At 52.2% G+C, this 22,525-nt stretch overlaps 1 protein-coding gene across 3 annotated transcripts in view; it reads right to left on the reverse strand.

Moving 5' to 3' along the window:
* Positions 1-3,231: 3,231 nt before the first annotated feature.
* The window catches only part of KLHL18 (kelch like family member 18), a 53,872-nt gene continuing 34,578 nt past the window's right edge, over positions 3,232-22,525 (reverse strand). For 2 of the 3 annotated variants that reach the window (XM_004760768.3, XM_013060589.2), the window contains 7 exons: positions 18,399-18,597; positions 15,686-15,846; positions 14,362-14,498; positions 12,785-13,022; positions 9,593-9,697; positions 7,572-7,683; positions 3,232-6,468 (listed from right to left, as the gene is read on the reverse strand). In XM_004760768.3, coding sequence (XP_004760825.1) covers positions 6,082-6,468; positions 7,572-7,683; positions 9,593-9,697; positions 12,785-13,022; positions 14,362-14,498; positions 15,686-15,846; positions 18,399-18,597 — 1,339 coding nt within the window. In that variant the 3' untranslated portion in view covers positions 3,232-6,081. The remainder of the gene's footprint in view (positions 6,469-7,571; positions 7,684-9,592; positions 9,698-12,784; positions 13,023-14,361; positions 14,499-15,685; positions 15,847-18,398; positions 18,598-22,525) is intronic. The other variant, XM_004760769.3, reaches the window with a different exon arrangement.

A 22,525-nucleotide genomic window follows, 5' to 3' on the forward strand; every position in this document is an offset into this window, starting at 1 on the left:
AATTAAAACTCCGGGGAGGGGCACCTGGGGGGCTCAGTGGGTTAAAGCCTCTGCCTTCAACTCGGGTCATGGTCCCAGGGTCCTGGGAACGGGCCCTGCGTTGGGCTCTCTGCTCAGCAGGGAGCCTGCTTCCCCCTCTCTCTCTGCCTGCCTCTCTGCCTAGTTGTGATCTCTCTCTCCCTGTCAAATAAATAAATAAAATCTTAAAAAAACAAAAAACAAAACAAAACAAAAACTCTGAGGAGATGCCATTCACATCCACTAGAACGGCTCTAATCAGAGAGAGACGATTTCAAGAGTTGGCAAGCTGCAGGGCAACCGAATGCTCACCCACTGCTGATGGGAACACGGCAGAATGGTACAGCCACTGTGGAGCAGCTCATCAGTTTCCTAAAAAGTTGAACAAACACTTACCATGTGACAGGCACCTTCCAGGCACCTACTCCAGAGAAATGAAGATGCATGTCCACAAAGACTTGTACATCGCGCGGCAGTATTTTTCATAACAGTCACAAACTGGAAACAAACTAAATATTCATCAATTAGTGAAAAAAAATGGATAAACAGAATGTGGCGCATCTACACAGTGGAATATTATTTAGGAACAATAAAGAAACAAAAGGGTACATGCTGCTGCCTAGATGAACCTCAGATACATTCTAAAGGGGGCACCTGGGTGGCTCTGTGGGTTAAGCCTCTGCCTTCGGCTCAGGTCAGGATCTCGGGGTCCTGGGATCGAGCCCTGCATCTGGCTCTCTGCTCAGCAGGGAGCCTGCTTCCCCCTGCCTCTCTGCTTATTTGTGATCTCTCTCTCTCTCTGTCAAAATAAATAAAATCTTAAAAAAAAAAAAAAAAAGAAGAAACATTCTAAAGAAGCAGGCACAAAAGACCACCCTTTTATATGATTCCATTCAGAATAGGCAAATCTGTGGAGACAGAAAGTGGTTGCCTGAGGATGACGGTGGGAGTGGGGATTAACTACACACGGGGAAGAAGGAACTTTTTGAAATTATGAAAATATTCTAAGATGGGACAGTGGTCATGGCTGCACAATTCTATTTGCCAAAAATCTTAGAGCACTTAAAATGGGTAAATGTTGGGTGCCTGGGTGGCTCAGTGGGTTAAAGCCTCTGCCTGCAGCTCAGGTCATGATCCTGGGGTCCTGGGATTGAGCCCCGAATTGAGTTCTCCGCTCAGCAGGGAGCCTGTTTCCCCCCTCTCTCCGCCTGCCTCTCTGCCTACTTGCGATCTCTGTCAAATAAATAAATAAAATCTTTAAAAAAGGGTAAATATTAAGGTATGCAAATTATGCCTCAATAAACTATTAAAAATCAGCAGTGTTTGCATCTGATATCCCCGAGTGTCCTCAAGTTCAAGAAACATACTTACGACACCTCCTCTATGCACCCAGTGCTGAATACATGACAAAAGACACTATCCACCAGGTAAGACAGGTAAACAGTCTGTTCCCTGGTGGGATACAGCAGGTGGGGACAAGCATGGAAAAGGGGCACCGTGCTGACAAGAGATGCTTTCCTAGAGGAGGGACAACTATAATGACACCCTGAAGGACTATTTCAGGGAGGCCAAGTGGGGACAAGTGCCAGGATGCATGGCCTTCTATGCCATGCGGGGATTTTATCCTGAACTGTCAAGCTAAGAAAAGAGAATAGGGAGCCGGAGCTCAGCTCTGTTAGAGAGAAAAACATCTGGGTACCACTAGAGATGAAACTGGGAACAGCAAGGCTGGGCTAATCACTATGAGGACAGAGAGATGCCCTTGGCACTTTTTGGTTGTACAATGTTATGTCATCGTGAGCAGGAGCAGAAACCAGTAGTGTTCACCTTTGAGGTGAGGAGGAGTGGGCTCTGCTGTTGGTTGTGAAGGGAGAGGAACCCATGGGACTACAACAGAAGGACATGGGGAGTCCAGCAGATGAGTTTAGCTGAGTCTAGCTGGACTTCTGAACAAGAGGGTGGTTACATGGAAAGGGCTGTTCTTTTGGGGCAAACAACTTTCTTCTACAGCATAGAGCCCACAGATAAGCTGGCTTCCTCTGCTTTGGCATGAAGGTACTTACTTCTATGATGCAAAATCCATCACAGTTCTGGGCAGCAGCCCTGCACACACCAGGCACGAGGCTGGACGGACCAGACGCTGCTCCCATGCAGCGAGCTGGACTGAGTGTGGAAATCTGGTTTCAGTTCTTGGCAACACCACCAGTTAGCTGATGAATCAGGTCCGCGGGCCCTTCTGAGGCTATTTCCTCATACTGAAATGAGCCATGCTAACTACCTGGTGGGGATTCCTGAGAGGCCCTGGTGAGAATTTATAGTGTTTATGTGTGAAACGTGTGCTGGTGGGATGTTACATGGGAGAGACATACCCTTCCAAAGACTTGAAAAACAAGTTGCCGGCATAATCATCACCCAGTGGGTAAGACTGACCATAGGTGACTTCTGGAAAAGTGCAAACGAAGAGTTTCCTGACCTCCACAACCAGTAACCAGTGTGTAATCTCAGGAAGGCAACTCTGGAATGTGGCTGTATTTGGAGAAGTAGAAACTAAAGACGGGAGTCTGGTTCTCTCCCATTCTGAGGACAAACCACCACAGGAATTTGCCTGCACCGGAGTGCCTGGCTGGCTCAGTGGGTTAGAGCCTCTGCCTTTGGCTCCGGTCATGATCCCAGGGTCCTGGGATTGAGCCCTGCATCTGGCTCTCTGCTCAGCAGGGAGCCTGCTTCCCTCCCCCCCTCCCCCGGTTCTGCCTGCCTCTCTGCCTGCTTGTGATCTCCATCTGTCAAATAAATAAATAAAATCTTAAAAAAAAAAAAAAAAGAGTTTTCTAGTACCTTTTATGTGCACCAAGGTTAAGCACTTCTGGCCCAGAGTTTTAGAAAGGAGCTGGACACTTTGGTTCTAGACAGTCAATGGGGCAGCCGCATTCCATCAGGGAACTCATGTTTTATGGCTCTGAGTGAAGAAAATGGGAAAGCCGAGAGGAGTGCTGATTTGGACACCAGCAAGTATGCAACATGCGTATTTTTCACCCGAACCCATTCTTATAAAATACACATGTCTCTCCAAGGACTGCTTTTGCTACACATCTGGCCCTTCTCTTATTTTCACAGGAATATTTTTACATTGTCCAATGTATTTTTTCACTGAAAGGCAAAGAAAAGATGATTTACTTCTAATATTTAAAAAATAAAACAAGAAAGGACAAGAAGGTATTAGGAGTGTACTCTTTATTTCTCTTTGGTTTCTTAACACAAAAGACATGCGTTCTATAAATAAAAGGAAGTAAGATTTGCTGGGGGACAACGACTTGGTGGGGGGTGGGAGGAGCAGAATTGCTACCTACTCCCATCTCTGTGGCCGAGTCAAAAGGCTGGTCTTCAGCTCCCATCCTGGCTTTGATCTCAGGTGAAACCTGGAAGACAAGGCTCCGTGTGTTATCTGGGAAGGGGAAAGGCCCCAGGACAGTGAGTGTCACAGTCCTGTACTCACAGGTGGTCCACTGAGCACAACATCTCCCCCACCCGCTGGTTACACCCTTTTCACAGTATCCTTGGGTGAGGACTCTTCACTGGGGCTCCTGGAAAGGCCAAAGAGCCAGCCCAGCCACTTGCAAACATCCTCCTCAGACTACGGAGCCGACTGCTGAAGAGTGTGCAAATGTTGGTGTTGGCTCATTTTTGTTCAGAGCTCACCTAGATCAAAACATAGGCCTCTCAGGTGCAGCAGTGTACCTTCCGCACCAGGAGATGGGGGTGGAGTTTGGGAGGTTACTACGAGAGCAGCAGATCACACGGGAAATGACCTATCAGCCTCAATGGCAAAATCTGTGCCACCGTCCTGAGGAGCTGGGAAGCCTGCTCATTAGCCCACTCACTGATCCTTAACCCCTCCGTGATCTGGGCTGGCCAGGACTGCTTCTAGTTCACAGAAGGGCTTGTAACAAGATGGGCACGGACACACATCTCTCTAACAGGAAACACAGACCCCACTGCCTTCCCAGTCTACCTCTGTAGACAGACTGAAAGGGACTGAGAAATTCTGGGGTTCCGCCATGAGCCCAGGCTCAACTATATCAGACTGCTGAGTCTTTTAAAATAAAAAGATAATTTTCAAGTGCTTGTAGCAGAGGCCCAGCTCCTAAGTGGTGGGTAACAAAGGTACTTCCCTCTGGATACATGGCGATTGCACATACTCGTAAACCTTGTGGTGCTGGGGTGGGAAAGACGTCTCAGGCTCACACTGTGCCTTTCTGAACACGCTTCCAGGTCACCCCAGGCAGCCATCAAGGGACGAGAGACCAGCCAGGTGGAGGATGGGGCCCTAAGAGCCAGTCTTGCATGAAAGGAACTATATCCTCTTTTAGTCTGTACTGGAAGCATTTTAGAAAACCAGATTTTGGCAGCAGCAGTTGAAGGACAGCCCCACTGCCCAGTGCACTGGTAACACAAGAGTCCTCCTGTTCGGGTTCCACTGTGCGACACCGAGGTCCCGTCCAGGGAGGAGGAGGAAGGAGCATAGAGTCTCTTCAAGAGGTCATTTGCTAAGATCAGAGGAAGAAATATAAAATCTTGTTCTTTGCAGCAGCAAGAGATTCTTTCGGCCTTTAGTTCTCTGCCATAAAGTCAGCTTTGCTCGAATGTAAAGGCCCACCTTGCTGGTCGTTCTGCCGAGGGCTGGAGGGAAGCCAGGCCCCTGGAATTGGCGAGGGGATGGAAAAGCAGTGGACTGGGGGGGTAGATGAAGTTACTGGTCCAAGCTGGCCATGGCTGGTGGAAGGACCAAGTCCCTGGTTAGGTTCTAGAGGTACCAATGGTCAATGTACCCTAGAAGCATCACGATGAAGAAAACGATCCAGGAATGATAGATAGATAGGCGAGAATCCGGCCGGACCTGCTCTTTCTTTGCTGGTCAGATGAGGAATGAAAGTGGGGGTGGGGAATCTGAGTGAGTGCCATGGTGGCTGTGGGAGGTGACCACAGGGGCACCCGGAGCCTCCAGCGACCAGCTGGGAACTCCCACCTAGAAGAGTGGCCGGCTGTCAAGCAGCCCACTCGCTAAGCCTACAGTTAAAAAAAGTCCTCTGATGGCGGGTGTGAATGCGAACCCCGTGAGCACCTTGCTAGAGGACCAGTGGAGAATACACTGAGCCCGGACATGCGAGGGCCTGGACACGCAAGGGCTCAGAGGCGACCCCGAGTGCCGTGCAAGGCCTCAGGACCCTGGGACCCGAACGTGGGAGCGGATGCCGCCCTTCTCGTGGTGGCAGTCTTCCACGGAGACACGTGTTCCCCTTTAGTGTCTTTCAACGTTTTCTTCTCCCAAAGAATGTTCACTTAAAAAAAAGTACTTTTCTTTCCAGTTTCTTTCAAGTGTTTCTTTGTTTCAATTTCCTTCGATTTCTTTCAAGTATCTTTTTTTTTTCTTTTTCTTCTTCTTTTGTTGCTCCTCAACAAGATGAAAAGACCTCACTGAAATCCCGAAGCTGGACATGGGAAGAGCTTCTGTTCTCCTTGGTTACCTAGCAGTGAGGACCCAGTGCTCTGTGCCCTCGGATGGAAGAGATGCTCGTGCGCAAGCAGCCCCCGTGCTGGGGTGCCTCTGCCACAGGCAAAGAGGACACCCCAAGTCCATCCTTCCTCCCCCAGCCGCAGCCCAGCTGCCAACAGGCTGGGCCACCAGAGCCACTCCTCTGCTGACTGGCCACAGCACGGCTGGAGAGCAGCAGGTGAGGAGTGTCAGACGGCAGGCCTTCTGCAAGCGGCAGGTGGGAGCTGGCCCTGGATGGAGCCCGTGTGCGTGTGGACCAGCACAGCAGTCCCGTCGCCAGCTGCGGAACCCAGAAGGGCTCTGCCCCACGCGGTGCACCTTGGTGACCTAGGCTTGACGGTCCCCAGGGCAGCGCGGAGAGGGAGGATGTAAGCACCTGGAAAAGCCGTACCTCCAGCGAGCTCACATTCACCCCGTCTTCTGGTCTACCCCCTCTCCCAAGAGGGCCTGTCCCTGGAAGGGAGCGCCTATGTTTGTACCAGATCCCTACCCCGCCACATCCCCCCTCCGCCTTAGATAGTGAGGAGGGGGATGCAGCCCACACCCACGCCGCCCTCGTGACAGGCCATGGGGGCCATGAATGTCCAGCGGTCCGTCTCCGGGTCGTACATCTCCACCGAGCTGAGGTTTGACTGTCCGTCATAGCCCCCCACGGCATAGAGGCGCCCGCAGCTGGCCACCAGGGACACCCGGCTCCGGCGTGTGTGCATGGGCACGATCAGGCACCACTGGTCGGCCACGGAGCTGTACATCTCGGCGATGCTGAGGAAGCCGGAGCCGTCATAGCCCCCGCAGACGAACATCTTGCTTCCCAGGGAGGCGGCCCCGTGCCGGCAGCGCTTGTTGAGCATGCCGGCGGCCGGGTGCCAGGTGGCCGTGTGCTGGTTGTAGTGCTCCACCTGCAGTGGGGAGAGAGGCCCAGGTCCGCAAGTCAGAGGCTGAGCCCGAGTGCGGCACGTGGCAGGGCCTCGAAGTGCCCAGAGGCAGCCTCCAGGGAGAGGCCCGCGCACTGCCCCTGATGCCCACTTTCCGCAGCGGCACCCCTGCTCCTGGGCTGATCCACAGAGAGCACCTACTCTGACCTCTGCTGTCTTACTTCCCGGGAAACAACGGCATTGCCCAAGGAGGCACTCCTGCGGGGTCCGGGGGACGGGAGGAGAGCAGGGTCTCCTGAAATCCGTCCAGAGCGCAGCCCTGATGGACATCACAGACCTACTACTAGACGGCAGTTGAGGTTTTTTTAAAGAGAATAAGTGCAATTTCATGGGACGCCTGGGTGGCTCAGTGGGTTAAGCATCTGCCTTCTGCTCAGGTCATGACCCCAGGGTCCTGGGATCGAGCCCCACCATCGGGCTCCCTGCTCCACAGGGCACCTGCTTCTCCCTCTGCTTGCCTCTCACTCTGCTCCCCCTGCTTGTGCTCTCTCTCTGACAAATAAATAAAATCTTAAAAAAAAAAAAAAAGAATAAATGTAATTTCAAATAAATTATCCAGAATACAACTATTCGCAAATCCGCCCTATCTAGAGTTGAGCTTACTCCGGGCAGCGGTTCAGTGGAGAACCGAGCGGGGCGAGTGGGGGACGGCGCGGCTATACTCTTCCCCTCCTCTGCGTACCCTGGCTCCACTCTCGGAAGAAATCTCAGAGCGCGTGGCAGACGGCCCGATGACGCTCTGCCCAGTTATGGCAAGGCTGAAGTTTCTTTAAAAAAACTGCCTTTCAAAATTACACTCAAAGGTGGGGGACACTTGGGTGTCTCAGTCGGTTAAGCATCCGACTCTTGATTTTGGCACAGGTCACGATCTTTCAGGGCTGTGAGACTGAGCCTTGCACTGGGCTCCACGCTCAGCAGGGAGTCTGCTTCTCTCCTCCTCCCTCTCCCTCTGCCCCTCACCCCACTTGAATTTGTGATCTCTCTTCAAAATAAATCTTTAAAGACAGAATTATTCCTTGAAGATGGGAGGAGTGAGTGCCCTTAGCCCCAGGGGAGCCCACACTCACGCTGCTGAAGATCTGCAGCCCGTCGTGGCCGCCTGACACATAGATCCTGCCCTCAAACACCGTCACCCCTGCAGCACTGCGACTTGAGCTCATCGGGGTCACCACCGTCCACCTGCAGGAAAGAGCCAGACGAGGGAAGCCATGAGATGCAGTGTTGCTGTCCTCCCAGGACAGCTTGGAAGCGGCTGGGCAAACTGTACAGCGCTCCTTCTCACCCTGGACAATCTCCCCACCTCTATAGGCAAGTCCCTCCCTCTTACTCCTGCCCAGTCCTGGGAATGGGGCCACTGGCCATCTAGCTGTCCTTCTCAGATTCAACGTTTTTATGGCCCTCTTCTCCTTTATCTTCAACATTCCTGTGGTCACCAAGTCCTTCTGGCCAGACTTCTAGTCATTGCTTGTTCCCACCCCCATTACCGCTGGCCTAGCTTGGGCCTCCCCTCGCACAACCTGCCACAGCCTCTGTACAGGAGGCCTGGCTTTGAGACCCCGCCCACCCCGACGCCGTGTGGCACGTCCCTCGGGTGGCTACTCCTCATTTCCTCCAGGGCAGAGTCTGAGTTCCCTGTGCAGTTCTTTTTTTTTCTCAGGCCTCACCTATTTGCACTTTCCCCTCCTGCCATGTGCCACCCACGCCGGCTCCTCATTCACAACGAGCACCTTCCCTCCTCTGGGCCTCTCCTCGTGCTGTCTCCCTGCCTACCATGCGCATCTCCCACTGTCCGTGATGGGCCTCCTCTCAGAAGTCATCCCTGCCGCCCTGCTGCTCCCTGCCAGCTGCGGTAGAGATGAAGGTGCTCCCAGGAAGTCCAGGCAGGCCCCACAGGGTAGGCTAATCACGATGTACCGGGGACCCCAGCAGACCAGCTGCTACTTTTTTTTTTAAGATTTTATTTATTCACTTATTTGAGAGAGAGAGAGAGCACAAGCAAGCAGAGAGAGAGAAAGAGGAGGAAGCAGGCTCCCCGCTGAGCAGAGAACCCAATGCGGGGCTCGATCCCAGGACCCTGATATCGTGACCTGAGCCGAAGGTAGAGGCTTTAACCCACTGAGCCACCCAGGCGCCCCCCAGCTGCTACTTTTAAGGATCTCAGACACCCCGCCTGACACACAGTAAGTTGGTTAAGTGAATGGGATGTTGGCTGAAAAGCATTCGGATGAAGCCATTTAATGAACTGGCTTATGAGAAGATTCAAATACTGAAATGAAAAATTCGGGCTAACCTTGCCAGCTGTTTTCCAAAGAGTAGTCCACAAAATAAGATGGTGACAGGCATTACGTAAGATGAGATTCAACAGATTTCTTTACTGCCGAATTTTTCAGTCTTTAAATTGTTACTATGTTTGATGGAAATTAAGAACTCTGGCGGTACAGACACCATTGCCTTCCAAGCTTATCCGACTACGTAACATTTTTCTTTCTTTTTTTTTTTTTTTTAAAGATTTTATTTATTTATTTGTTAGAGAGAGAGAGCAAGCACAGGCAGACAGAGCAGCAGGCAAAGGCAGAGGCAGAGGGAGAAGCAGGCTCCCTGCTGAGCAAGGAGCCCAATGTGGGACTCAATCCCAGGACACTGGGATCATGACCTGAGCCGAAGGCAGCCACTTAACAAACTGAGCCACCCAGGCGTCCCCAATGTAACATTTCTTGCCCCTCTAAATCACATCCAACCCAAATCATACCTCTCCTACTTGGGAAAGTGATGTTCATTTATTCCTCATTTCCTTCCACTTGCATTTCCATTAAAATGGGCGATTTAACAAAGAAGTATACACTGTTAAGTAAACACCTTCAACCACCTAGGTAGACTAGTTTGTTTTTAAAACTTAGTCAATCCTGCATTCAGGAACTAGAAGTTATTAAATACCGATTATATGCAAAGTACTATAGGGACTGAAATGGTAAGATACTCTGCATCCTTCAGAAGTTTAAATGAAGACCCTGCAGTTCTAATTCTCATACTGTCCGTTTAACCAGTTCCAGTTTTCCCAGGGGAGCTGCAGGCGAGCAGGTCTCCTTACTTGTCTGTCTCAGGCGAGTAGGTCTCCACAGAGCTGAGAGAAGAGTTGCCATCATAGCCCCCACAGACGTAGATCTGTCCATCCAGCACGACCGTCCCCATGGCACTGAAAAAGACAGAGCTGTCATGTAGACGGGCCTCAGACCTCCTGGGCCAGCCTTGCACGCTGCCTGGAGATCCAGCTGCCCACCACAGCCTCTTTCTAGAGCAGACCCAAATCCCACGTGTGCGACTAAGTGTAGAACAGAGGGGAGAGCAGCTGCTCTGCAGTGCCACCTGTTGGGGTTCCCTCGGGAGCCCTCTCCACCCTGGATGTATCTGAAACGTTCATCTTCTACTTCGTGTGCTCAAGGTCTCATTACATCAAGGTCCTCTCCCTCCTGCTCAAAAAGCCATCCTTGCCTCAACAACTGTCAGTCAGTCCCTCCTGACCCCAGGCTGCCAGAGCAGCTTCTTTATCTCAGGCCTTGTCATTGTCGTGGTCACTCATTCACCCCTGGCGTCCCATGAGGCACTCAGGAGGCGTGCTGTCCTGGGCCCTAGAGTCACAGTGCCGAGCGAGCCAAAGCTCCTGTCCGCAGGGGCTCATTCTGGCGCCTGGGGGTGCTGGGAAGTCACCTGTCACCTCTTTAACAAGTGGGGACCTCCTGGAAGACAGGGTCTCCCTCTGTTGACTGTGACCATGCTTCGTGTACTGCTTTGTACGAGACAGGCCTTCAATATGGGTTTGCTTTATTAGCCTGATTTTCCTATTTAATTCACTGCGAAGTTTGACAAATGTCTTTTCATGGCAGATGTGGCACTGACCGCCACTACTTTGTCCCTGTTGGTGATGCTATGCTCCCCTTGTGCACTGGTGGAAGTCCTACCCCCCAACCACACCTGCCAAGGAAGTGCCACCACCTTCACGGTACAGACGAGCAGCCACGGCTGGGGAGGCTGGCTCCTTCTCTGGGCTGCCCAGTGACAGGCATGCCTCGGATGAGCATGAGCTCACTCCCATGCTGCCCACCATGCCCCCCTCTTCCCAGGTCAAAGACCCAGCAGTCTGGCATAATCAGAAAATCTGTTCTACATAATGCCTCAAGAGAAATTAGACATGTGTGCCAAGCTGCCCGATTCACTGTTTTCAAATCTGATGCTGGAGAAGATTCAAAATGAATCTGGGTGGCTGACAAACAGGAAAAGAAAATATGCCAGGTTTAACGGCCACCTTTCAAACGTACACAGGAAACCAAGCTGATCCCCGTAATGTCCCTTTGAGTGACACCGTAAAAGACCTCCTCAACTGGCCCGGAAGAGGAAAAGGACTTTTGCCTCAGGCAAGGATGGTGGGAAGACCACAAATTCACTAGACACTGTCATGTGCTTCCAGAAGTGGACAGAAGGAACAACACAGTAGTTCAGCAACCATATGAGGGAGAAGAGTCAGAGAACTGAGTGAGGTTAACTATCAACCGGGTGATAAAGCCAGTGTGAAGACGGAGGAGGCCTGCTTGGTCCACCAGAGGAAGCATGGCCTGGAACACTGCAGGCGAGGGGAAAGATGATGGCAGGAAGGAGCTTGTCACCACTAGCAGGACAGAGAGCCGTGTGGGACGGTAGGAAAGAAGTGACTCAGAACAGTTTTTGGCAGCCTGTAATTTCAAAGGGATGAAACGGAGCCGGGTCTTTGCTAATAAGAGGGCATTAACCACAGCGAGGGAAGGGGATGCCCGGAGGACTCTTCTCCCAGACAACACTCCAAACTCTGTGACATCAAAGCAAGGAATTTGCCCAGAGCAGACACCCAGAGAAGAACGGGCTGCAGTAAAAGCAAAAAAGGCACTCATGGCTGGGGAAATGGAGCAATGAGTCATCCGAGGCCAAGAAGCCTGTGAGACGCCCAAGGATAGAAAAGGGAAGCACTGAGGTATGGGGAGGAAGGAACGGGGAGGGTGTTAGCTCAGGGGGGAGCCGATCATGTATACAAATTTTTCTTCCCAAACAAACCTACTGTGACCCTTTGTGAATCTGGTCTTACCGGTACAAAGGCAGACTCCTCCCTGCTCAAGGCCACAAACTAACATTGCAAAACATGGTATGTGCGCCTCCTGGCCTGACACTTCTTCTTCCTCACCACACAGGCAGTTGCTTGATCTTACACTCACAACAACCAGAGCAGGGTCAGACAAAGGGGCCTATCAGGCAAATGCTTAGGCCACAGAATTTACAAAGCAGAAATGCCCTCAAAGAGCATCTGCCCCAGTCGTTTTCAAACTGCCCCTTTCAAAAACAACTCCTCTGACTTTCCCCCTAAAGTTGGGCATCTGTCACGGAAGCTCGACTCATGAGAGAGATGCAGAACTGTTCTGGTTACTGGGGTACGGACTGCCTCCTCCGTCAGCCCCGGAAGAGAGAGCTGAGCGCTGCTTGAAGCCGCTGACCCAGGGTGGCCCCACGGAGGGCAGAAGAACAGAAGACCCTGTCCAGTGATCCCTCCTACTCCAGAGCCCAGCTGTGCACATGCTCCCCACATGCCTGACGGAAGGGAAGAGGCCGCCTCCCCTTCAGCACTCAGAAGGCTGAATGGAGGTGCCATTCAAATGCCCTCCAACTCCTCTTCAGGAAATATAGCAGGCAAGTGACAGAGGAGACAAGTATCTGGAGTGTGTTAAGAGACATAAATCCGGTCCACCTATGTGCTCACACCTGGCGGAGGGAGGAGGGGACTGAGAGAAGCACGTTGCTATGGCTCAGGTACTCGCAGCGTGGGAGCAGCACGGGTGTGGCAGGGATCCAGGCGTGGGGGTGGGGCGAGAGTATAAGGGACAATGCTGCTCACGTCTTTTCATCACTAATAAAGTTAAACCCTCCTTACTCGTCAAGTTTCACCTGTAATCTTCCGGATGTTTCCATCCAGTTTCTTTCCCTTTTGGAAATCTACCATAACATATGTTTCAGTCCTTATCTGACACATAAATAACAATACAACTTCTACATGTCTGTGTCTCCTCAACGGACAAGGCAAGGATTTTACTTTGGAGCAGATGGGGGCGAGCTCCAGGTAGGTGCTGGCAGTGGCTGGCCTAGCCACAGGAAACCGCCAGGCCAGCTTGTGTTTTGTATTACTCTGTGCCCCTGCCCGTCTAGCATGGCGCTCCCCAGATGCTCAGTGTGTGCGCTCGGGCTGCCCAAGTGGCTTCCAGAATACCTCCTCTTGCTATTCATGCTCCGCACTCTGGTCCACGTGTCCGTCTCTGGGTTGTAGACCTCCACGGTGCTCAGCCGCAGCTGGCCGTCATACCCGCCGATGGCATAGAGAAGCCCATTCACCACAGCCACACCGACGCGGCTGCGGGCTGTCGTCATGGGATGGCACTTCTCCCAGCGATTGGCAATGGGGTCGAACACTTCTACCACATTCAGGGAATCACCTGCATAAAAATTTGCTACTCAAATTAAAACAAATGAGACCACGTGTTTAGATCACAGCTGTTGGGCAATGATTACATGGAACGTTTGACTTGGCTCTATCGGCTCTCCCCACAGAAATGCTCAAGCCACATGGGCCCACTAAGACGCTTCAGCCGTGCTAACCTCAAACCGAATTCTTTAAGGAAAATCAGAATCAGACAGGAAGCATTTAGTTTTAAGCTACAATAAGGTATTCCACCCGCTTAAGGCCAAAGTGGAAGGGAAATGGACACACTCTCCCCACAGTGCAGGGGGCATGCCCAGAGGGAAGAACCTGGGTTCCCCTGCTGCCTTCACTTATTAGCATGTGACCCTGGGCAAGTTGCTTTGTATCCCCATCTTCTACTCTCACATGCGACATGGAGATAATCTCTATGGCAGAGCTGTCGTCAGGATTAAATGGCAGAAAAGCACCTAATGTAGTTGTAGAACACATTACGTGCTCAACAAATGGTAGTTACAGTCAGCAGGAATGATGAGTCCAACCCTGACATTTACAACAGGGTGTTTTTTGGATCAAATAAAATCATCTCCTCCCTGTTCTATCCCACCGTGGGGCACTTCACACCTACCACACCCCAGCGTCTACCAGCTGAGGTCGTCCCTTTTCCAGGACACATGGTCAACAAGCATAGGGTAAGCAGACTAGCACCCACCTCTCATTAACCTTCAATTAAAAACAGAACTGCCTAGGACTGCCCACCACCTGCCCCCCTCCATGAGCCTGGACTGACCTTGAGGAAAGGCCTGGCCTTCATGTGGGAAGTGACTCCGCCCTTTGCCACCAACTGTGCCACCAAGATCCAGGAGTCCACAATGCCCCTCCCTGTGCCTGGGTGTGCAGGAGGGCAGGGGGCCTCACGGGCTTGCCTGAGAACTTGGCTGGGTGAGCGGCCAAGAACATGCCGACTCTAAAGCCTGCATGCGCTGCACGGGAGGCAGCAGGTGGCGAGAAAGTGGGATTATGGTTAGGGGCAACTCTGTGTATTTGGAGAATTTCCCTTCTCATGGTGACAGGCTCAGTCTAACCCCAGATATCCATAGGACCAAATGTGACTCTCATCACAGGCAGCGGGTAACAGAGTTGGGTCTCGGACTGCACGCTCTCCAAGGCTGGTATTTGGCTCTGATACTCTGATTCAATGGTATTCACACCTGACACCCTTTCACTGCCCAGCATAGCAGCTGCATCAATCAGGAGAGACCAGGGTGGCGACACATGGAGGAAGGGAGCCAGAGGACCAGGCTAGGTTGTTTGGTGCTTTTTCATCCAAAGTCCAAGACAGGGCCCTGCAAAGGGGAGCTGCAAGATACCTGCTGAGTTGAGGCCCCCCACGGCATAGATAAGGCCCGTGATGGACGTGCAGCAGCGAGGCCGAGTTCTGAAAGCCGGCAGGTGGGGCCGGCGCTCCGGCATGAGGTGATAGTCCTTGGCTTCGTCTACCAGGTCCCTGGAATAAGGTGCAGGATGTTACAAAGCCAGGTATCCTCCCCACATGGTCTACATTTGTATTTCCGAGTCTGGTCGCCCCACCCCCAACTGGAGGGGAAACATGCGAGGAGAAGCATTCTGGAAGGTTTGGTCTTGAACCCAGGTGAGTCCAGGCGGAAGCACAGCTCCTGAAACATCCTCAGAATCGGAGGGGCGAGATGAGCAGAGTAATCAGAGCGACTATCTTCTAATAGGCACACACTGGCAGGAGAACAGGGTAGTGGCTACGACAGCTGGCGCTGGGGAGTTCGAGAAGCAGCCTGCATCCTGTCTGCCAAGACCCAGCTCTTCCTTCCTATCCCTCTGGCTCGCACCCCGCAAAGTGCCATTTCTCACCTAGACTGTGGCAGAAGCCGATTGCTGCTGACCGACTGCCCTGCCTCCAGCCCTGCCTCTCCATCCCACCCCCCACACTATCGCCCAAGCCGTCGAAGAACCTTCAATAGCTACCTGCTGCCTTCAGAACGAAGTTCAAATTCAACAACCCTCTTGGACTGCTTATCACGGGGTCCCCCCACCTGCAGCCACACCACCCCCTCCTGCCATACGCCTTCATGTGGCTCGCGCACAGACACCGACTTCCTCTGAACTCGCTGTGAATATGACAGGCTGTTTGGAGGAAGGTGAACATTTTCCTTTGCTGTTCTACTTTTATAATGACGCTCCCATACGGCTACTGCCTTCCTGGCTGTTTCGGGAGCTCTGCTCTGCCACGTTGTCACTGATGTACCTTGGGTAAGTTTCCCCTGCTGGTAAACACCACCTCCCCCCTTGCCTATTACTGTAGGCAGGCCCAAACCCACCTGAGGCCAGTGCACTAATGTTTACTAGAGACAACGAGGAGCCCCGGGGAGTCACCACTAAGTCAACTCCTGGAGATGCTAGAAGATCCTCAGGGAGTGCAGGGGAGGAGGCCCCTTCTGCCTCCATGCCCCCTCATGGCACATTTACTTGCCCAAGGGATCGACTTGGGCTCTTCCATGGTCTAGACCCAAGGCAGGTCAATCTGCGTGCCGTGAATTAGGACGGACCGTGTCAAATTCTTCTGCCCCTGAGCTGGGACACACACAGCCTAGGAGCCCAAGCCCCTTCTCCGCTGGCCCCCTTGCCCCCGGCAGCGTCCTATGTGGGCCAGTCCTCGCTCACCTGCACTTGTGGCAGCAACGCACCAGGTCATCCTGCTGCACGCGGTCTGACAGGAACTGGGGCCGGCAGAGGGGCAGGCGGATATTGGACAGCAGCTCAGGGAGGCACGGCCCCCTCTGCTCCCGGTCATATCTGACCCAGGCCAATGCAGCTTCAAAGACCTGCCGTGGCGGAAAGTGCAAGCCGTTTAGTAACCCCTCGCTTCTGGGGCCACGTCCCCGGGCCCCCAGTCTCAACCCCTGCACTCCCTATACGGAGGCAGTCCCTCGGGCCCCTCCATCTTTCCTCCCACTTGTCTCCTGAAGTCACTGCTTTCTGCTTCCCCAATCTCCCCGTGTGGCCCAGCCTCCTGAAAGGCAAGCCTCAGTGGCTGTAACAGCTTCCCGGCTTTCATTACGTCTTCCTAATGGAAAGCTGCCAGGGGCTCCTTCCTCCTTTCTGCATGTCACCGCACTGGCCGCTTGTCTTCGCTCCTCGGCCCCCTCCACCCTCTGCTCTCCCAGGCTGGCTACTTCTCTGTCCACACATACCCCTGCATTGTGAAGGCCCCTCAAATCCTCCTCTTCATCTAAACCCGCCCCCCTTTCCTTAAGGCCTGGTTCCAGATCGACGCACTCTGGAGCTTTCCCTAAGGGCTCCAGCCACAAGGGTACATCCCTCTAGAACCCTGGATCCAACGTATCACCGATAAACGAGCTGCCCTGGGTCATGTTCATCAGTGGAAGAGCTCGGGACAGGGCTCGCTCTTGGGACAGGCTCTTCCCTGAACCTTATAGCGTCCACACGGCCACACTCGGGGCACCCTTTTCTACTGTTCTTCGGATATTAGGGAAATGAGCTGACTAACCTCCCAACAGCTTGCCTCCTGGGACCTGGGGCTCCTCCCGCTGAAGCAGAGTTTCCCAGCAGGCCAGGACTCCACACGGCAAGCGTCCCGAGCTGCTCTGCCCCGGGCCTGGGTTAGGTTTTCCAGTGACCGGAGCAGCGGACGCCTGGCCGCAGACGAGCTCCCGGCGCCTGCAGGGGCAGGTCCAAGCATCTCACCCCCGCACCAGAGCCCTTCGCCGTCCAGTCCTGGCCACCCTCTGCTCCAAGTATCATCTACTTTGTCCTCTCCCGGTGCCTGCACCACACCTCTGCTGACCAAAGGGATCGCCCTTTGCTCCTCTCTGACTGCTAATACCCTGTGTTCTTTATTCACTCTTCTTGAGAACCCCACAAGAGGTCTCCTTTGTCCTTCGAGGACCCTAGCCATTCAAACGCTTTGCCTCTTCCATCGGTTTCATTCTTCCGTGCTCCCCACTGCCTCCAATCCTTTCCCCTCCATAACTGATGTCAATAGGCCTCTGACACTGCTCCGTCTCCCCCAACCTCGCGCTCAGGGCCCCTCTGGCCTGCTTCCTCCGTGCGGTCTCACCCAGCATGGGCTCTGCGGGTTCTGAGATGGGTGCCCTCAGCACTCATGCTGTGCACCTTCCTCCCTTAATCACATCCATCTGGAAAAAGTCTCTTCCCTGGTGAGGTCCAGCTCCATAAGTGGACCCCACAGCAGCATATGCCGCTGCAGGAGCTGGCTGGTCCTTTCCTTTCCTTTTTATTTATTTATTTTTTAAAGTTTATCTATTCTTTTTAGTAATCTCTATGCCCAACATCGAGCTCAGACTCACAACCCCAGATCAAGAGCCAGCCAGGCACCCCCTGGTGGGTCCATTCTAACTTCGTGGCTGCTAATCTCATCAGGCCCTACTTCCCACCAAGCCCCTCTTCCTTTCCCTGGTGTCATCTATTTCCTCTCCTGCTCCCAGAGGGCTGGCTCATGCCTTTTCATCTCCCCTCACATTTCTCACCCTCCTCCCGATCCTTATTCCCAGCTAAGAAAATAGACACGCAGCAGAAGAGAATGTCAGCAGGCTTTGCCAGCTTCTCCCTGTGCCCCTGGCTGTGGAGGTTCTCCCTTCCGCGGGGGTGGACGGGAGTGGCTGGTGCTCCCAGCAGGGACACCCCTTAAGCCCTCGACTCAGCCTCCTCTTGCTTCCTCCAGGACGTCATGCCAGCAGCCATTCTCCCTTTCCTCCTACGTCACCGACTCTTCCCTCTCTTCTGGAAAATTCCCACCAGTAGTCAAATATACTGCCATTTCTCTCACCTTAAAAAACAAACCAATCCCTTCCAACTTCATATTCCTCCCCAGTAATTGCCCCAGTGCTCTGCTCCCCTTTAGAGGAAGACTTTTAAAGAATTATCTATGCTAATATCCAGTGGCAGCATTATTTCTAATAGTAAATATGGGAAATCACTGGAACTTCTAAGAATAAGGGGTGTGATGTTGATAAAATCCACTGAGGGGCGCCTGGGTGGCTCAATCAGTTAGGCATCTGCTTTTAGCTCAGGTCATGATCCCAGAGTCCCTGGCCTGAGCCCCACATCGGGCTCCCTGCTCAGCACGGAGTCTGCTTCTCCTTCTCCCACTCCCCCTGCTCATCCTCTCTCTCTCTCTCTCACTCAAATAAATAAATAAGATCTTTTAAAAAAAATCCACTGCATGTTAGACACTGAAATGGATATAAAGTTCTCATGAAACATGAACACAGTATAATGAAACAAACCCATAATAAACAAGCCGCACATGCATTATGGTCTTCATGAAAAAAACAGAGAAGATTAGAGAGGCAGCCCCCACGTGCCCTGCACACGGCTACCGCGCTCTACACACCTGCTCCTCTGACTTCACGTTCAGCTCGTCCCGAGACACCAGCTCGAGCACGTCTTCCAAGGGCAGGGCCAGGAATTCTTCCGACATGGACACTTCCACGAAGTGCTGGTGGATGAAGCTGTTGGCCGCGTCATACAGCACGGCGCACATCATGGTCTCGGCAAACTGGCGGACGCCCAGGCAATTTTTGGGGTGAAGACTTTTGCCATTAGAAAAGAGGGGAAAAAAAAGTTAGAGGAAGAATAGTATCTTCGATCATTCTCAGGTTGGTTCTGGGGAGAGCTAAAGAATGCAGAAAACCCAGCTTTGCTGTCTGGTTGGCTGCAAACTCCCTACACGATCCCAGGTACACTGCTCAGGGACTCCATTGTGAAGGTTTACAATGAAGACAGTTTTATCCTCACAGTCCCTGCCTCTTGGACCTCGTGCTCAGTGCATCTAGGGGGGATGAGCTCTCTGGGAAGTCCTGGGAAGCAGCTATGAAGACAGCAGAAGAATATGCACTGGAAAACCTGTTTGCTTTCCCTTAGGTCATTGGCATTCTTCTTCTTCTTTTTTAAGATCTTATTTATTTATTTGAAAGAGAGAGACAGACAGAGATGGTGAGAGAGAGCATGAGTGGGGAGGAGAGGGAGAAGCAGACTCCCGCCAAGCAGGGAGCCTGATATGGTGCTCGATCCCAGGATCCCGAGATCATGACCTGAACCAAAGGCAGACGCTTAACCAACTGAGCCACCCAGGCGCCCCAGCCACTGATACTCTTGGTCGAACACCTACCTGTTCCCCAGGAGGGCACTGAAGTTGTAGAATGAGAGTTTATTGTTTTTTTTTTAAATTTTTGAAGATTTTCTTTATTTATTTGACAGAAACAGACAGAGCGAGCACAAGCAGGCAGAGCAGCAGACAGAGGGAGAGGAGAAACAGCCTCTCCGCTGAGCTGGGAGCCTGATACGGGGCTTGATCCCATGACCCTGGGATCATGACCTGAGCTGAAGGCTGCCACTTAACCTACTGAGCCACCCACATACCCCTAGAATAAGAGATTAAACCATGCAGAGAGATGACTTCTCTATCAGGATCCTTACATTCCATCTTCTGTCAACGGCAAGAAACTCTATGGGTCTAACAGGACACCTAGGAACGACAGCAGCAGCTACCGCTCACTCAGCACCATCAGGGCACCCAGTACTTCTCCAGCCAGAACCTTTTCAACAGCGCTACAGAGCAATCATTATTTCCACTTTTAGATGGAAAACTGAGGCTCAGAGAAACTAAGAATGTGCTCCCAGTCCTCTCCAAGCAAGTGGTGGTGCGGATGAATCCCGTATCCGTTCCCACGACTTGGAGACAGACCTGCCCTCGCTGAGGCCATCTGGGTACATTCGGGCCCTGCGTCCCACCAGGTGACACGGAGGGCTCCTCAAGTGTCCATAACAGCCTCACCTGGAAAAAGGTAAGGATAACAGCTAGCCAGCTCCCACACCTGTGGCCACGCTTAAGCAAGAATGTGGCAAAAGCACTCAGCATGGTGTTTGGCGTAAAGTCAGCTACTGTCTTAATTTTTTATCGTGGTTGTTCTTCTTACTACTACTGCATCTGACAAAATTTCAAATGCACCCAAATTGGTTCTGAAATCTTGGTGATAGCGGGAGACCCTGAGGATGGGGTTTTCTTGTTTTGACTTTGTGACTGATAATCTGTAGAGGGAGAGGGTGTTTATCGGATGGAAGGGGCCCGGGTTTTCTTTATTAGACTGCCTGCTTCCCTTCCCTGCCATGTTGTTTGTTTATTTATTTTTAAAGATTTTATTTATTTGACAGAGAGAGAAAGAGAGCATGCTAGCACAAGCAGGCGGAGTGGCAGGGAGAGGGAGAAGCAGACTTCCCACCCAGCAGAGAGCCTGAGGTAGGCTTGATCCAAGGACGTCAAGATCATGACCTGAGCCTGAAGGCAGCCACTTAACCGACTGAGCCACCCAGGTGCCTCACCCCACCACTCTGCTTAAAGTAACAGGCAGAGTTATATTCGCTAGTCAACAGTCACCACTGTCCCCCAGCTGCAGAGTCTCTGAAGGGCCGAGTCCCTCAGGAGCCTGCCTTTGGGATAATCTAAATTCCACAAGCTATTGCTTCCCTTCCAGCCTGAACTGGTTTGGTCCAGTGCTTTGGAAATCTGTGTGCATTTCCACAAAGGCCAGGAAGCATGAGCACTGACTAACACCTAGGCAAGGCCGCAGAGCCAGTGAAGAACACAGGGCTCAAGGTCAGAAGGTCAGCTCAGTCATCAAATACCACCTTTCTCCTGGAGCACTTACAGGGACTGAATGAGACTTGTTTAAAGGCCTTTACACATATGGCCGATGTGAGTTTCTACCTTCCCTGGGCCTCTACACCACGTGCTTCGCTGACCCCAGCCACAGCAACATCAGCTCAAGAGGAGGCTTCAGTGCTATGGACTGGGAACTGGTTAGAGTCCAGAGCCATGGGGAAAGATGGCCAAGTAGCTGCCTGGTGCACATTTCCATCTGCTCCCTCTCCGGTTAGGACTCCTGTACCTCGCCTTTGGCTCTCTAATAAGGAGAGCAAAACACACCTTCAACTGAAATGGGCTTTCATGTCGATGAGATGTGAGAAGCTGCATGTGAGGCAGCTGGTGGGGAAGTAGAAGGCCCCATTCAGGAGCAGGAGGAAGAGAAGAGGGAAAATGAACCCCAAGGGCGGAGACAGACCCCCATCTTTCATTAGCCACCTCACAACCAGCAACCACCTTCCTTGCAGCACAGCTTGACTCTGTCAGCAGTAAGAGGTAATGCTTTATCAGAGGCAGGAAGCAGTGACCTGAATTAAGTAAGTTACTGGCTTGGTTCACTGATGCATCCGAGGTTCTGATTCAATTCTGAGAGAAGAGTTTTGGAGAATACATAGCTCCAGTGCTCACCTAAAAACAAGGAGGCCCATACATCTGAACACTTGGAAAGGGACCACAAGGAAAAAAAAAAAATCAACTCCAACCTCATGGACAACTCTGACAGCTTTACAGCTTCTCTGTGCTCTGGGAAATCCTGTGTTTCCCACTATTGCTCAGAACGGTTTCTCTCAAGTCGCTAGTGATCACAGCTTGGCGATGAAGGGCCCACATGCTTATTTTTGAATATGGGCACATGGGATGGGGACAGGTGGGGGGGCCCTAACACACTCTGCAGCCGGGCTCAGGGAGAACCACCCCAAGGAGCAGAGGCAGTGATGGTAACTACTGGAAGGAAAACAGAAAGCAGGTCAAGTCTCTGGGGCCTGTGCGAAGGAATGAAGACAGGAATAAGGTGTGAAGTGAGGCTTCAGAAGGGATCTTGCAGGACAGGACAGACTCATAAGGTCAGGCTTTGTGCTTAAGTGCGTCTTCCTAAAATGTCACTGATGCACGTAAAAACTCCACTGGTCTAAAAATCACTTTTCTAAGCAAGTTTTGGTTGACACTTCTTTGTAACAAAAGCTGGGTCCAGTGTTGAGTGATGACCTCGAAAGCCCCTAGGTGGAGCTGTTGTCCCCTTGTGAGAGTGGCCAACTGCATCCTTTCCAGAATGCCGACTTAATCATTCTGAGTTCTGTGGGGACAGAGAGATAAACCAAGACTGGTCTACATCCTTAAGCAGCTCAGGAGTGAGTAGGAGAGCCAGGGTGCCTCATACCCCCACATGCATCGTCCAGCCTGACCCAGAAGCCATCCTAGCACAGGGTCAAGCCAGGCTCTGGGGCTATGCTGTCTTTATGTAGTCTCATCTGTAAAACCTGAAACAGGACTACCTATCTCACGATGAAACCACTCACCCTGCACCCAGAAGAGACTGCCCCGTGTGCTAAGCATCATACCCACGGTTATTAAGACTAGCTGCACACACAGCAGTGCTCGGTGATGTCCATGAGCACCATGGGAGCAGGATAGGGACAGCAGGTGGGGTCCACAGAGCTGATAAGGGAGCTGGACTGGGACAGGGAAACATCAGCTCTAAGAGGAAATGAGGTTCAGGAGGGCAGATCTGAGACAAGAAAAATGCTGGTCTTCAGGCCAGGGACCCTGTGATCACAGCAGCTCAGGTGGAGGCCGGGCCTCAGAGAGCACCACAGACAGAG

The sequence above is a fragment of the Mustela putorius genome, unplaced genomic scaffold (assembly GCF_011764305.1).
Source record: "Mustela putorius furo isolate JIRA1106 unplaced genomic scaffold, ASM1176430v1.1 tig00000095_pilon_pilon_pilon, whole genome shotgun sequence".
NCBI lineage: Eukaryota > Metazoa > Chordata > Mammalia > Carnivora > Mustelidae > Mustela > Mustela putorius.